Raw genomic sequence first — 15,674 nt, forward strand, 5'->3', positions numbered from 1 at the left:
AAATGGCCAACTGACTGTCTTGTTCATTAAAAGTGCGAGATCCTTGTGCGTAAATATGGAGCGAGATACTTTCTCTCCGCGGAAGGGGGCGATGTGTACGGCCATCTGATTCATCTTCCTTGCATGTTTCATCATTGCGCCTTGTCGTATTGCTGGGGTTATGGGAAGTCGAACGGTCGTTGGTAGTTGTTTCACTAGCATCAGTGCGTGGATGATGTGCGAGTATCCGTGCCATTGCTTCAGCTGCTGCGCGAGTGGCTGTCTCTTCCATCATGGCTTTCAGCGCTTCTTGGGTGATGAGCATCTCTGACTGCGAATGATTAATAGACGGGTGTCCTTCACCCCGAATGTGGCGAGAGGTGTGCAAACGAGTGTGAATCCTCGAGTGACAAAGTGATTGTTTTCCCACAGACGGCGCCAAGCTGATGCAGCTAAAATTAATGAGTTGTGTAGACTACGGACGCGAGATCCGATTGGTTAGTAAACTGGTCCACTTGGCCGGTACATGAGCTCACTTGGCTAGTAAACGGATCCACGTAGGCAATAAAAAGTTAATTTACGGGGTGTCACCTGCGTCACGAACACTCATTAAGTGGGCGCCGGGAGCTGAGAGTTCTCGGCGTAGACTGTCTGATGCTCAAGTTAGTAAATAATTCAAAGAAAACTCAGAGAACTATAAAACTTATATAAAAATGATAGCATACCTTGATTTGTCCGGAAATTCATCTATTTATAGATTTTTAAGAGCGTCTGATGGGCTTGGGCTTCTGCAAGCATAATCAATATTTTGGACGTCAATAGTACTATAAACCCACTTGATTTTATTAACTCGACAAATAATTGGTCTTATATCCATCAGTAATCATAGAATTAAATATTTTGGTGTCCTCTAAGGTAGTCATTCTAATGGTCTCATACTTAATAATATAGTATAAATAGTATCGATATTAACAAAGTGCTAAAATTTTAAATATAAAGTTATTAGAAAAATCATAAAATTTAATGATAAAAGAGTTTAAATTGTATGATGTAAATTATTAAAAATCCGTTGGATTTGGAGTTAGTTTCTTCTACATGGGCTAGCTAAAGTGAATGATTCAGGTAATGAACTTTGGGGCAAGTCATTTTATTTGAATGAGGAGATGACAAATAAGTCCATTGATCTGTAGTGCGGGCCTTGGCCCAAGCATGAACTCTCAATACCTTATCATTCCGTATTCGTTTCTCTCTCGGTTTCTTCGTGTATGTTTTAAAAACATTATATTTTATGACTTTTTTTTTTTTTTTTATCATTTTCGATTTACGTATATTTTCGTTGTATGATCATTGCTTCTTTCTTACTAACCTGCTTGGATCCTACCAGACACATATGAGGTCTCATGACATGATTAACATTAATTTTGTAATTATGAGTCATAGCTCAACTCATAATACAATCATAATTACAACTGAAATTTTAAAATTAGGAAAACATGGAATTTTGAGGGATACATGGTATGGACCCATGTACAAAGTAATCAAATATATTTAAAAATAAAATAAAATAAAATAAAACACTCATAGACAACAAAATAAAAAAAATGTTGTCGAATATGGTGTTGTTAAAGACACGTTTTACGACAACGGATTTTAACATCAAACATGATGATTTTACAACGATGTGAAACTTGTTGTATTTTATAGTCAAATACAACGGTTTTTAACTGTTGTGAAATAATACTAAAAATGTTGTATCTAGTCACACAAAAAAAAAAAAACCCTACAAATTAGACATATATCCTCATGTTAAGCTGCCATAATCTGTCTCTTCCTGCATTATGCCAAAAGGCGCAACATCAGAAGTTTGTGTGTGCGTAAGCGAAAGGCAAGGAACTAAAAATCCCACATGAACTCAGATTAGATAACCGTGCTCCAACAAAGAAACTTTACTCATATGGATCTCAACTTTAAACCAAAATTTGTTAATTAAATACTACTCCAGAAAAGAAACATATGGAGTCAATAATCTGCCAAAGATATTCATAATCCAAAAGCAGAACAAAAATAATCTTATTCTAATTAATTTTGAAAAAAACCAGAAATAATAAGAAATATTTCAAAACATGCATATTTAAGCACCAGATTATGCAGAAAAATTATAAAATGACAATTATGTAATTAAAAGGGAAAAGTTAGTTATATTCATCCATTTAAATCCTCGTGTAGTTGAATTCATGTTGTATTGTAAATTTAAGGATAAAAATGATGGCGGTTACCCGAGCACGTTTCAAAGATTTGAGTTGTTCGTGTGTTTATTTGGTTTCGGTAATGTGTAACATGTTTCATGTTGTGATTTGTTTCGACAAGATTTTATATCGGATTATTCTCGATACTAATCATAGTTGTCATATTTTGGGTGATTGTAAAAGAAAATTTTTAACTCGTGTTTCTAATGTGATTAAATAACTCTAATTAAATTACATGTTAATTATGACTAGGATTTATGTGTCCCACAATGCAAAATATTTATCCATTTTTATTTATTTATCTTAATTTACTGTACTAAATTAATTTGTCATTCTTTCTCAATTTACGTTCCCACAATGTATATATTTCATATAAAAAAAATATTTTTCAAATAATTTTTAATTTTCATGTATTTTTTAGGATTTTATTCTAAAAACTTTTACCCATGAAAATGTTAACTTATATGCGCTTATAGCTGATGCAAATAAATTGGTGAAGTGTATAAATATTTATTTAATAATTATGAGTTCGATTTCTTCTATTAATATTTCAGACGAATATATACACATTACTTATTCAGTGTATTTTATCTAAAAAATATAGTTTGCACTAATCTAAAAGTTTTATATGTAATAATTGCTTACATTTTATATTTTTATTATCATCTTCTTTTTTTATGATAACATTTTATATTATTAGATTGTAATAATTTGGAGTGGAGTGACACGCGGACTATATTTATCAATATGATATTAAACAAAATAAAGCGACGCCATTAACGCCGTCAACTCCAACATCCAATTCTCCCTCGTATATCTGAACTTCTGCGCTCACTTCTCTTTCCCACAAATTTTCGCCTCTTCCCTTCTTCACCTCTACTGCAACAATCCGCCAATCTACCACCGCCGCTTCAGATCTCGTCTGCTTCTTCCCCAAAACCCGCAAAGGTTTGTACCCAGTTCAATCAAGAAAAACCATGGTTTCCGCTACATCTTCCTCTTCCCCGGTAATTCCAACCCTTGTACTCCTGCTCTCTTTACCCGTTCTGTTCTTCTTAGCCCCTCATTTCCTCCTCACTCGACAAACTGTCTCCCTTCCTCGTGATGAGATGGAAGACTTGTTTCTCTTTAAGAAATCTGTAGCCATGGACACTGCAAACTACTTCCGTGGTCTCACCCGCCTCCCGGCTGCCAAATACCGCCTTTCCTCCACTATTCGTCGCCCCAAAATTGCCTTTCTCTTCCTTACTAACTCTGATCTCCAGTTTGCTCCCCTTTGGGAGCGCTTCTTCTCCAATGCCAGCGTCAATCAGTACAATATTTACATCCACGCAGACCCTTTTGTCAAAATCAGTCCTTTGGAGGGAGTGTTCAAGGACAGAATAATCCCTTCCAAGAGAACTGAAAGATCGTCGCCTAGTCTCATCTCGGCGGCTCGTCGACTCCTCGCCACCGCGATGCTGGACGACCCCGCTAACACGTACTTCGCGGTAATCTCGCAGCACTGCATCCCACTTCACTCATTCAGTTATTTTTACAGCTTTCTTTTCGACCTTGGGAGATTGTCGAGGAATTTGAGGTTTTCTAGTTACATTGAGATTCTTGACAAGGAGCCTACTTTATGGGATAGGTATAATGCCAGGGGAGAGAATGCGATGCTCCCTGAAGTGAATTTCGAAGAGTTCCGAGTGGGTTCGCAGTTTTTCGTGCTTACGCGAAAGCACGCTCTGATGGTGATAAAGGATAGGAAGTTATGGAGGAAGTTCAAGTTGCCCTGTTTGAATGTACATTCTTGTTATCCGGAAGAGCATTATTTCCCTACCATGTTGTCTATGCAAGATCCGAGTGGTTGTACGCATTACACATTGACGAGGGTGAACTGGACTAGTAGTGTGGATGGACATCCGCATACATACTACCCTCCTGAAGTGTCCCCTGAACTGATTCACACGCTTAGGAAATCGAGTTCGAGTTACTCTTACATGTTTGCACGTAAATTCTCCCCTGATTGCTTGAACCCTTTGATGGAAATTGCAGAATCCGTCATCTTCAAGGACTAATCTTTGTCTCTGGTGAGTAAAGATAGTTTTGTTTTGTGCCTCGTGTTTTTACATAGAACATAGTTTGTGAAGTGAGTTGATTCAGTATCGTTTTAGACGAGTTATCAGTAAAATCAGTGACTTGTGGTTGATGTTTGGTAAGTAATCTGATGGTTAACATATTGATCTGGTGATGATTTTTATTTTGGTTTATTAGTTTTAGATAGCTGGACTAGCTTGCCAATTTTAAAGTTTTATGAGATTTGGAAAATCTGTGGTGGTGAAAAGGAGTTGAAAATTTTGTCACTTTTTGTTCTTTGATGATTGCTTCTGGTCGAGTGGCAAGAATCCAAGGGCGAGACCATTTGGATCAAATTTGGCAGAAGTGGTCATACCTCAAGTATGTGCAGGATGCTCTTGGGATTTGGTTTTTGAAAGGGTTAAGAGTTTCAAAGCTTTATTATTTTTCAAAGTTCTAGAGGATGCTTTATAAAGAATATCTCTTTTAAGATGTTGATTGTATTTCTTTCAATCAATATGCTCCTTATAGCTGGTGCATTGATTTTATTTGTTCTTTTGGCTTGAGGTTAGCTTTAGATAGTCACAAGTTTTATTCATAATATGCAAAAGTTGTCATATAATGTGTTTGTTAGTCTCTAAGGATTGGCTTAGAATAAAAATGTAATTAGTTGTGATCTAAATTTGGTTTCTACCCTATATTTTGTTGCAGAAATGGGAAAGGCAAAGACAAAAGAGTAGTTTGAGGCTTTTGAATTCAAGAAAGTTGGTGTGCCCGTATGGGATTAGGCTTTTGAGTGGCTGTTAACGATATAATTCCCTCAACCTAAGGTAACCCGAAGGTATCCGGCTTCAGCAACGAATTCAGTGGTCAAACACCCACTCAAAATAATGGTTGTTTAGTAATGATGGGGACTTTTGGTCCCATTTTGTTGCTATCTGTATATGTGTGAATTGAATGGATGTGATAACGATGGTCACTAGTTCATACATTTTGATCGAACCATAATTTATCCATTCAATACACGTATCATACATAGATTGAACAAGACATTGTACATGTGAATGACATTAATATAACCATGTTTGAGAATGAACAGTTATGGGCTTAGTATGTGGGGGAATCAAGAAATGGGAACCCTACTGCCCTGATTTCTGAGGTAAAAATATATGTGTGCTAGCTTCATTTTGTATTTTAAATTCAAAGCTGTGAATGCCTTTTTTGACCACTTGGTGCTACTACTTTATTAAAAAGCGTCTGACAATCGCTTGCTTTGTCTTGCTTTTGGGTTATTGCTTATTCCATGTCCTAATCCATCAATTCTTTTATTTATTTATTTAATCATCATGTTTTAAAATGTACATGCGTCATATAGAAAAATATATATTTAAAATTGGATTTGGAAAGAGTGAAACGAATATTGATTAAGAGCATCACTTCTCTAAATGAAATAATAACTTTTAGTTCATTTTCTCTCGGGAAGAAGTAATGTTCTAAATCTTAATCCAAGAGTCACATGTTAAATATGTTTATTTTTTTCATTTAATGAGGATCAATGTGAAAGTTACGAAACGTAATTAATTTTTTTTAGAAAAAAGTATATAAAAGGAAATTATGAAATTATTTAATCAAACTACAAAAATAAAAACATAACTTGAAAAATGGAAGTTTAGGGATTTTAATGAGGGAAAAAACTATATTACGGTTTGTAAGAGTAAGTAGAAAAATTGGACAATTTTACTATTTTATCATCTGAATATGTGATGATTTTAGGGATATTTATGTATAATTATATTGGTGTATCTAGATTTGATTTAAAAAAAATTAGTAAAAGATCATTTTGCTTTATATAATAATATGATATTATTATTGTTATTATTATTATTATTAAAAATAGAAAAACGAGGTGTCATCTTTTATAATAACTCTACTTTCTTTATTCCTTCTTCTGATGTTCTACAAATTTTTTTTAAAAAAAAAAAGCTAAAAAATGGAATAAAGTGAATTGACAAAATCCATAATAAAAAAAGCTAAAAAAATGGGAATAAAGTGAATTGACAAAATCCGTAATTAATTTGCATTCTGTATCGATGCGGAAAATATTTTGTGATCTCTTGTCACAATCTCAATTATGANAATAACGATAATACAGATGATGATGTAGCGACTGGTGAATTGTCCTTGTTAGTGTTACGTGTGAGCCTATATATTCTTCTTGAAGTGTTCAATGAATTGATGATAATAATAATAATTCATTAAAGTTGCCACTTCTTTTTTCTACTAATAAACTCATCCAATCATTTTTAAATTGGCAATAAGTTCTAGAAATAATCTATCAAATACTACAATTCATAAGCTCCCAAAAGGAATAAAGTTTATATATTATCATTATAACAAAGTCTCATCTAATAAATAAAACTTGGATCCACACCAAGGGTTTTTAAAAATTATTATATTATTTACGCATACATATAAAAATTGAAATCTTGATATTATATCTTTAATTTTAGTAATTTATGTTATCAAATTTCAATTTTAATGTGTTATTTTTTTTTTGGTAAAACGTGCATGAGAGAAATTAGTTTTGAGATGGATGATCTTTTGAAAAGTTCTCGTGTGTCAAGCTGCTTAATTTGCGCAGTTTGATCTGTTTGTTAGGGTATGTCGTAAAAAATATCGTCAGATCTTATTGAGTAATATTGTCTCTGCTGGAGATATAACTGATGGTAGGAAAATGATAAAACTGGTCTATAAATAATATGAGACATCGCCAACAGATTGACACGCACATCCTCAGATTCATGAGCCTAATATTCATATCAATTAGCACTCAAGTAGGTGCACTCTGCGTTGCCACAATTATAAAGAAATTAAATTACGTATTGGCTAACAACTATAGTTTTTAACATAATGATAAGAGTTTGATCCTAACAATTGATATCAGAGCGAGGTCATTAGTTCAAGTCTCTTAAAAAGTATATTTCTATACTTCTTGAGGAGAAATGTTGGGTTAAGCGTACATAAGTGAAAATAGTTATGAGATATGTGCCTCCCGGGAATTTCTTGTGTGTAAAGCTGACGTTGTGGCGCTTGCTCTGGTTGGGTAGGTAAGTCATAAAAGAACGACATTCAGATCTTAACAGATAATATTGTCTCTGTTGGGGACTTGGCCGACAGTAAGAAAATGATAAGACTAATCTATAAAAGATATGAGACAACAATAGATAGCTACACATCTTCTCAGACTCATTGGCTTAGTAGCCCGATCCATTAACACCCAAGTAGGTGTGTTGTCATAAATATAATATATTTGTTATGTTGGACACCCATCGTCACCTCCGTGCCCATCAACGAAGTGTCAATCAATTTGATGTGATTAAGCATACACAAATTGTACATCTGATAAATGAGCAACGCTTCATTAGAAAACTTGAAGGTGTGTACGGTGGGTGGACAATATATCAAAATTATATATATATATAACCTTGAATTATTTAATATAAATATAAACTATCATTTAATACATATATAAACTAAAGTATGAAACTTTGTATAATGTGGTTTCGAATATCAGGCGTCCACCAACCTGTCTCGTTATCATTAGCGGAAAAGTGTATAAACAACTCATAAAAGAAGAAACCTGAAGGACCAATGCGTGTTGTGGAAGCCATTCTGGTCTTGGCTTCCTGTAAGTAACCAAGATATTGGAATCACAGAGGCCTTTATCCCACAAGACATCAAGCTTCTCACTCTTTCCAAACAAATTTGGGTGCTTCACGCAGAGGCTGCAAACGGATGCAAATACAACAACAAAAACAAATACATTTCAATAAATAAATAACAACAGTACAAACCCATCCCGTCTTCACCCCACCTCAATAGTCCAAAAACACAGAAAAATCTACATGCATTCAGAAAAACAGAAAAAGGGCGGGGTGACATTCCAATAACAAGTGAAAGAGGACTCCCCACACCAGCATCCCTGTTGACATTAATCAAACGAGGGGCGTTTCAACATACAGAAAAGGCAAAGAAAATGGAACCTGGCCCAATGTACACACTTCCCTTGAATCTTGATATACGTCTAAAAATAAATCACCTCAAAGGATGGAACATCAAGGCGGCGCATAGTTTGTGGGTGAAATCTACATTGAAGTCTATCTTCGCTACAAACATATTTAAAAAAGAAACGATAAGCAAACAATTCGCAAGAAAAATCTTGAAATTTTCTAAATTTGGTCCCAACCATTGCCAGCGTGAATGCTTGTCTGGGCTCCCATCCCATTACAAATTCACGAACCATTCCACCATTTGACGTAATCCCAATTCCCTTTATTTCACCTTTGGAAACCAAATTTAAGGAATATTGAGCTGGGATTTGCCTAAATATTCCCTCTCGGACACACACTGCGCAGAATCTTTGCCAATTGTCAAGTTCTCTCTTTTTCCGTACATGCGAACCTTTGGGCTTTTTACATTTTTTTTCATCAATTGGGCCGGCCTTCATTTCTCCATGGGTTGGGTCGATGAGATTGATCACCAATTGTGTCTGATTATCTTCTCTAATGTAATTAGAAAAAGAAATTAGTTCTTTGGTTTTTAAAATTGAAGTAAATATCATAATTTTGATCTTATCTCCATTGACAACTATACCCTCTTTAATTTTTAATAATCTATCATTTATGTCAAATTTAAGTAATATCTTTAACAAATTTCAGTCATTTTTCAACTTAACACACATGTAGCATCGATGCGGATGTGATGTTTCATTTATATAATACTGATATGCACGATGCCGCATCACACTCCCAAAGAAAAAAGTTACCAAAATAAAAATGAAAAATACAATATTAAAATTAAAATTTGATAATATAAGACTAAAATCGTAAAATCAATTTTTTCAAAACCAACTGGTTCAAAATAAAAACTGTCTTCCTCGAGAAATAAAAAATAATAACTTTGTGGGCCGTGTGACCGGTTATATAACGTACAATGGGCCTTGCATTGATATGAACAGAAAATTGGGCTTCAATCAGGCCTAACCAAATCGTAAAATAGCCCACTCCCATCCTCGCGATTACTGCTGCAGCTCCGCTCCCGGAACACCGCCCTTCCCTTGCTCGTCCACACACATATATATAAGCAAATCCAGCAGGAGTTTCCGGCGAGGGTTTTCATTTCTGCGTTCATCTTTAGCTGATTGAATTGCAGAGAAAGGGTAGAAGAAAGGAAAAGGCGGGTGGAGGGAGTATTTTCGTGATGGTGAAGGGAGAAAAGACCGGGCTGGGGCGCCTTCTGGTGAAGCACCATAATCAGATGATACAGCAGTCGAAGGAGAAGGGGAATTATTACAGGAGCCAGCAGAAGAAAGTGTTGGAATCGGTGACGGAGGTTAATGATATCGATGCAGTTATTGAGCAGGCCGACGAGGCACACCAACTCTTTTCCTCTATCAACAGCCCCGCCAACCTCGCTATCAACCTGTAAGCTTTGTGCTTTATCCAATTACTTGTTTTCATTATTTCGCTACTGTCTTTATTTTCAGTTACTATTACCATTGGGGCCTGAAATTCAGTAGTTGTTACTCTTTGAAATCCTAACCCCCCCCCCCCCCCCGGGTCCGGGGTGGAGGCCTGGGTGGATCCACGAATTTGGCGGGGTATATTTGGAGCTTGTGTGCTCAAATTAAGAGTGATGGTTATCTAAGTTGTTGCCTGATTGAATTTAAGAGAAAAATAATAGGCAATCCCAAGGATGCCTGCAGCCCCTGATAACTGGAAAAGAAACAGAGCAGACGACCAAAATTTTCATATCTGTTTCCTTCTATAGTTCCATATACTAGTGGGCTATGTAACCACTAACCACTATATAACTTAGTTACATACATGCTAACAATAATACTTGTAATATGCTGCCAAGTGTCTCTGCAAGAGTTGTTTGAAATTCCTTTCCCAAGCAGGTGGATTTCTTTGCCTCTTCGGACATCTGTATCGTGTATTCATCTTAGCACCTGCATCAATTTCCTTTCCCCATTGAAATAAGGCCGTCCTCAAGGTCAATTCTAGGAAAATCTTAGAGATCCAAGTTGAATCTTTTAGGTGATAAATGCTTCAACTGTAGTTTGTATAGCAGCTGTGTGTCAAATATAGCAAGTTGCTATATTTATCCACTTGAATGATGCTGCCAGGTTCTCTCTGTATGAGTCGTTATAAATACCTTTCTGCAAGCAGGTTGATTTCTTTACCTCTTTGGATTCCCTTATGTTGTATTCACGATAGTACCATATCAAAGAATCAATTTATAACAATCGATTTTTTGTTTGGCCTTCAGCTAAAGATTGTAACAACCACATTAGTCTTTATTATCTCTACATTATATCAATAAACTATGGACGTTATATAATTTCTTTGGTTCTCTTTTGCACTAACCCTCAATTGTTTTGTTGATGGCTCAGGGACTTAGCTTCTAGCGCCGGCAGTGAGATGACGCCGGAGGAAAGAAGGGAGCAGCAAAAGAAAGAGGAAGCTTCGCATGCTAGTAGCCTAAGAATTCCACGCAGGCATAATTATTTTTCTTATCTAGATATGCAGTGGATCATCTGCTGTTACATGTTGAGTCTAATGATTATATTTGTGTTTCTAGGCCGCGGTGGAATGCAAAAATGTCTGTAGAAGAGCTTGATGCTAATGAAAAGCGAGTTTTTCTAGAGTGGCGTCGCAGTCTTGCAAGGTCAGTTGTGCTAGACATAATAAAAGGAGGTTTGATTACATTAGTGATTAATCTATGCCTTTTGTGCCTTGAATATATTTGTGTAGCTGAGTGTGTTTGTGGTTTCCCCTTACCTTTATATATTTTAAGATACTCGTATTTTTGTTGCCATTGTCTTGTTTTATGATATATGGACTTTTCCAGGTTAAGTGATGTTTGTTTTCAATTTTCATCTTTATAGATTTGTCATTACTTGTTATTGGATTAGCAGAATTATGTGCATATTCTTTGGATATCAGTGCCTTGTGCTTCTACAGAAATTGATTTTAAAATTTTGTGGCCATGTGCATGGATCCCAGGATTTTGGGAAATCTAAAAATCATGTTTGTTTTGTGTTTGTGTGTTAATTTTTTCCCCCTTCATTTACTAAGAATGCATTGTCTACTGCCCCTTCAGGCTTGAAGAAAATGAGAAGCTAGTTTTGACTCCATTTGAGAAGAACCTTGATATCTGGAGGCAACTTTGGAGGGTGCTTGAACGTAGTGATTTGGTGAGTGCACTACTCCAAAAAAAAAAAATTTGTGACACTTTTAGAAGCTTGGTTTACATATTTTTGTATATTGACATGGTGTGAAGTCTAAACTTACTGGTTTGTTGTTGATTTAGTCATGCATTTTAGTTGTGAAGTGAATTGCAAAATTATTAAGATTCTAGCGTTGAAGGTTAAGAGCCTCTTTTCCGGTTGGTTCTTCAACATATATGGTCTCATATTACTGCTTGTCTACTGCCATTTGTTGGGTCAAGTTTAACCGTTTTATGGGATTAGATTTTAGAGATTTCTTTTATCTTTGGCATGTTTGTTTGTCCGGATGCTAATGGTCATCATCTTATTAGTGGCCTATATTAGTATTGAAATGTAGATGTTTTTGTACTTATCTTTTTTCTTTTTGTCTTTTTTTTGGGAGTAAGGAATAAAAAGAACTAGTTTTTTATGGATTTTTTTAATTGATGGTATAATATCAATGGCAAGATTAATTTTTTTCTCTTTCGTGGTTGGTAACCTTTGGTGCCAATATAAGTTAGTTTTAATTTGCTATTCATAATTTTTGTTCCATTTATTCTTTGTTTGAAGATCTTATTTTTAGTTATTCTCGTTTTTTGAACTAATGGCCCTGGCCATGTTTGATCATTTTCACTTTTATGTGTTGTGCCTTCTAACATGCCAACTCCTTCGAGCTCAAGAGGAATGTGTGATATTCGTTTTAGGCTGCCCTCCTATTCCCTTACATATCCGTTAACTTTTCCTCTGTCACCCGTGAAAATCAAACTCTGCCTTGAGTAAAAGTTGCCAAAGTATGACTGACCTCTGGATTTGAATTTTGAAATCACTGCTATAAATAATCAGTATTGGCTATAATTCACAAGAACATTCTTCTTAGTAAGAGAGGAGGAAGGGTTAAGTTTTGCCAATGCACTTTACATGAGTTGAATTCCTCTAGAAGCGAGTGGCCTGAATGTGTTTTATAATCTTTCTTGCCTAAAACTAATGTTTATACAAGTTTCAGGAGTGGCCCTTGTTGGCGATCAGAGTCTGCAGCCTCAATGAAAGTGTCCTTTGTACTCTGTATACTTCGTTTTTTGAGCAGCATAATTATTTTTCTTTTTCCCTTTGTTCTTTCGACAATCTGGTCTGCATTGTTTTTCTGTGACATTTGGTTTAAGTAAATACTGATCTGTATTTACATCTCCTCTTCTTGAAGATGGTAATGGTTGTTGATGCCAGGGACCCGCTCTTTTACCGCTGCCCTGACCTTGAGGTGATACTGAGAATTGAATATTTCTTTTGGTAATTTTATTATAACAGTAATATGAAGAAATATGGAAAATGATTTAATAGCTCAGTATTGAATAATAGCTGTGCATCATGTTTTCACTAATGCAGAGTCCATTTCAGGTTTAGTGCATGATCGGAATGGAATGACCAAAAAATTATGTTCAAAGAAGAAAAAATATCTACCGCGATGCCGAAAATAGTTAATTGCCTAAATTGTATTGGCTAGGCCTACTGGTAGAATGAGAATTTTACAAATTTGCAGGCATATGCACGAGAAATAGATGAACACAAAAGGACATTGCTTCTCATCAACAAGGCAGATCTTCTACCATTTTCAGTTAGGTTAGCATTTTTTAACACTCTAATGCTGTTCCTTGACTTGTTTCCTCATTTGATACTTATATACCTAATCTGAATCATGACAGAGAAAAATGGGCTAGATACTTTCATGAGAATGGGATTCTCTTTCTTTTTTGGTCAGCTAAGGCTGCTTCTGCAGCTTTAGAGGGAAAAATGCTGAGTCTCTCATCTGGTATGCAAAATACTCAGCAAGAGTTGGCCTGTGCGGATGTTATAGTATATGGCAGGAACGAGCTACTTTCTCGTCTGCAATCTGAAGCCGAGGATATAGTGTCGATGCGGAACAGAACAAGGTTGAATTCTACAGGCCCATCTCAAATTCGTGTAGACAATGAGAATTTTATTGGAGGTGTGTCCCCTGGCGGAGTAGTTGTAGGATTTGTTGGGTATCCTAATGTAGGAAAGAGTTCCACAATCAACGCTTTGGTTGGAGAGAAGAAGACAGGTGTAACCTCGACTCCTGGAAAGACGAAGCATTTCCAAACATTGATGATATCCGAAAAACTTACTCTCTGTGATTGTCCTGGATTGGTGTTTCCTTCCTTTACCAGTTCAAGATATCATATGATTGCATCTGGGGTCTTGCCTATTGATCGCATGACTGAGAACCGAGAAGCCGTGCAGGTCGTGGCTAATCAAGTGCCCAGATCTGTTATTGAAGACGTGTACCAAATTTCTTTACCAAAACCCAAGGCTCATGAATCACAATCTCGGCCTCCTTTGGCTGCAGAATTTTTGAGATCATACTGCGCATCCCGTGGATATGTTGCCTCGAGTGGACTACCGGATGAAACTAGAGCTGCCCGACAGATATTGAAGGACTATATTAATGGAAAGCTTCCTCACTTTGAGAAGCCACCTGGGATGTCAGACCACATAGACGACTCTGAGGGTGCTGCAATGACAGCCATCTCATCAGAGACAGACGAATCAGCCTCATCCGATGATGAAGATGACCCTTCCGAGACTGAAAACGAACCTGCCCAACCGGAATCTAGTCTAAAGCATGCGTTGGACGATTTGAACTCTTTTGACATGGCCAATGAATTATATCCCAGGAAGGAAATCGCAAAAAAGTTCTCGAGAGCGCCTCACAAACAGCACAAGAAGCCTCAGAAAAAGAAAGATCGAACGTGGAGAGTAAGAGATGATGGAGGTGATGGAATGCCACTAGTTAGGGTTTTTCAGAAACCAGCGAATGCAGGTCCTTTGAATGCATGAGGGGCTCTTTTTCTTGAAAGATGGCCTTTTTTCCAGCTTGGTTAATCATATTTCTCTTTGGAGGGAACGTGCTGCTACCTCTTGAATCTTGATTGGGTGTTCCTGTTCTTAGTTTAGACTCAGTATGGGAAACTAGTTAATATGGTTTTGCATAGTGTTGAAAATCTCATGGGGGAAATCGTGATTAAAAATCTTTTGATTAAATATTTTAATGTTTCATGAAAGTTTATTCAAACTATTTTTTCCTAATATTTTTTTTTTTGAAGGAACGTTTGAATTAAATGATGTGGATATTCCCCATTAAAGCTTTAAACTTTGTCTTAAAAAAAAAAAAAAATCCTAGGCCCAACTTTATGACCAGCAAACTTTAGTTATATGCCTTTTAAATCGAGTGCAAGTACGATCGTAGGGTCCATTGCATAACCCTAACATCCACAATGGGAATCCCACTTTGAAATTAATGAGCAATCATCTATCATCGACGTGAAGGTATTTATCAATTCCACCCGATCTCTATTATCCACGTACACACGGTTCAAATTTTTTACTTAAAAAAACTATTTTACAAATAATTTAGCAGACTCAAGTTGACCAATTTTTCAAAGATACCGTCTATTGCGTGAGGATATAATATATATTTATTTGTGAGACGAATCAATTTTGCTCATATTTACAATAAAAAAAAAATTTTGGTATAAAAAATAATATTTTTTCATAAAATGATAATTCGAATAATATATTTGTCTCACAAAAACATAAATTTTTTTGTTTCTCGAAATGATTGTAATCCAGAATAAGCTAATTGACTCTTTTCAACTTATTATTGGAGACATCCATTATGAGTACATCTCCCGTTATACAATCTCACATATTTATATACATGAGAATAGTCGATTTGATTTATATTTGGAGTACAAAATAATATTTTTGATATAAAAAATAATTTTTATGAATCATATAAGATAAAAAAAAATTATCTTATAAAATTAAGTACTGAGATAATCTTATAAATATTTTTTTTATTATTATTATAGTGTACACAAATTTAATCAGTATTTTAATCATAACACAAATATTATAATTACAGTAATGAAAAATATACAGCCTTGCCAGCACCTTGTCACACTGAGTCAAACATTATTCTTCCACGCTACACATCGGCGCGTCCCTTGACACGCTAAACAAGCATTTTAGGAAATCCAACTTCTCCGTTGTAATAATTTTTACTGTTAGCTTTTACCGTTTTGTTCTTTAAAACTTTACCTTTC

General features: G+C 35.6%; 3 protein-coding genes and 1 long non-coding RNA gene across 5 annotated transcripts; 2 read left to right on the forward strand and 2 right to left on the reverse strand.

Annotated features, from left to right (window-relative positions):
• The first annotated feature begins 3,000 nt into the window (after positions 1-3,000).
• Positions 3,001-5,509, forward strand: LOC140957721 (glycosyltransferase BC10-like). Its single transcript, XM_073415078.1, has 2 exons — positions 3,001-4,297; positions 4,995-5,509. Exon 1 carries the CDS (start codon positions 3,203-3,205, stop codon positions 4,283-4,285), a length of 1,083 nt encoding a protein of 360 aa, XP_073271179.1. The 5' UTR covers positions 3,001-3,202; the 3' UTR covers positions 4,286-4,297; positions 4,995-5,509.
• A 2,092-nt stretch (positions 5,510-7,601) lies between these two features.
• On the reverse strand, positions 7,602-8,717 carry LOC140957638 (outer envelope protein 39, chloroplastic-like). 2 transcript variants are annotated; one of them, XM_073414973.1, is made up of 4 exons: positions 8,530-8,717; positions 8,383-8,449; positions 8,224-8,265; positions 7,602-8,068 (listed from the first exon to the last, which is right to left on the reverse strand). In XM_073414973.1, the coding sequence occupies exons 1-4, from the start codon at positions 8,561-8,563 to the stop codon at positions 7,801-7,803; spliced, it is 411 nt and encodes a 136-aa protein (XP_073271074.1). In that variant the 5' UTR covers positions 8,564-8,717; the 3' UTR covers positions 7,602-7,800. The 2 variants fall into 2 exon arrangements, with proteins under 2 accessions (XP_073271074.1, XP_073271073.1); XM_073414972.1 differs by having other exon boundaries at positions 8,383-8,444; positions 8,530-8,677.
• Positions 8,718-9,340: 623 nt separating this feature from the next.
• Positions 9,341-14,488, forward strand: LOC140957251 (GTPase LSG1-2-like). The gene is made up of 7 exons (XM_073414401.1): positions 9,341-9,766; positions 10,738-10,842; positions 10,926-11,012; positions 11,448-11,541; positions 12,752-12,808; positions 13,088-13,167; positions 13,251-14,488. Exons 1-7 carry the CDS (start codon positions 9,543-9,545, stop codon positions 14,404-14,406), a joined length of 1,803 nt encoding a protein of 600 aa, XP_073270502.1. The 5' UTR covers positions 9,341-9,542; the 3' UTR covers positions 14,407-14,488.
• Positions 14,301-14,646, reverse strand: LOC140957252 (uncharacterized). The gene is made up of 2 exons (XR_012171601.1): positions 14,485-14,646; positions 14,301-14,431 (listed from the first exon to the last, which is right to left on the reverse strand). It is a non-coding gene; the product is annotated as an uncharacterized lncRNA (long non-coding RNA).
• Positions 14,647-15,674: the final 1,028 nt, after the last annotated feature.

This window comes from Primulina huaijiensis, chromosome 14 (assembly GCF_012295235.1).
Source record: "Primulina huaijiensis isolate GDHJ02 chromosome 14, ASM1229523v2, whole genome shotgun sequence".
In the NCBI taxonomy this organism is placed as follows: Eukaryota; Viridiplantae; Streptophyta; class Magnoliopsida; order Lamiales; family Gesneriaceae; genus Primulina; species Primulina huaijiensis.

Coding starts and splice junctions, on each gene's coding strand:
- LOC140957721 (XM_073415078.1), top strand. CDS start 3,203: ATGGTTTCCGCTACATCTTCCTCTTCCCCGGTAATTCCAACCCTTGTA.
- LOC140957638 (XM_073414972.1), bottom strand. CDS start 8,586: ATGGTTCGTGAATTTGTAATGGGATGGGAGCCCAGACAAGCATTCACG. Junction 8,266..8,382: donor TTGATGTTCCATCCTTTGAG/GTGATTTATTTT, acceptor TAATGTCAACAG/GGATGCTGGTGTGGGGAGTC. Junction 8,069..8,223: donor CTTTCACTTGTTATTGGAAT/GTCACCCCGCCC, acceptor ATCCGTTTGCAG/CCTCTGCGTGAAGCACCCAA.
- LOC140957251 (XM_073414401.1), top strand. CDS start 9,543: ATGGTGAAGGGAGAAAAGACCGGGCTGGGGCGCCTTCTGGTGAAGCAC. Junction 12,809..13,087: donor ACCGCTGCCCTGACCTTGAG/GTGATACTGAGA, acceptor ACAAATTTGCAG/GCATATGCACGAGAAATAGA. Junction 13,168..13,250: donor CTTCTACCATTTTCAGTTAG/GTTAGCATTTTT, acceptor GAATCATGACAG/AGAAAAATGGGCTAGATACT.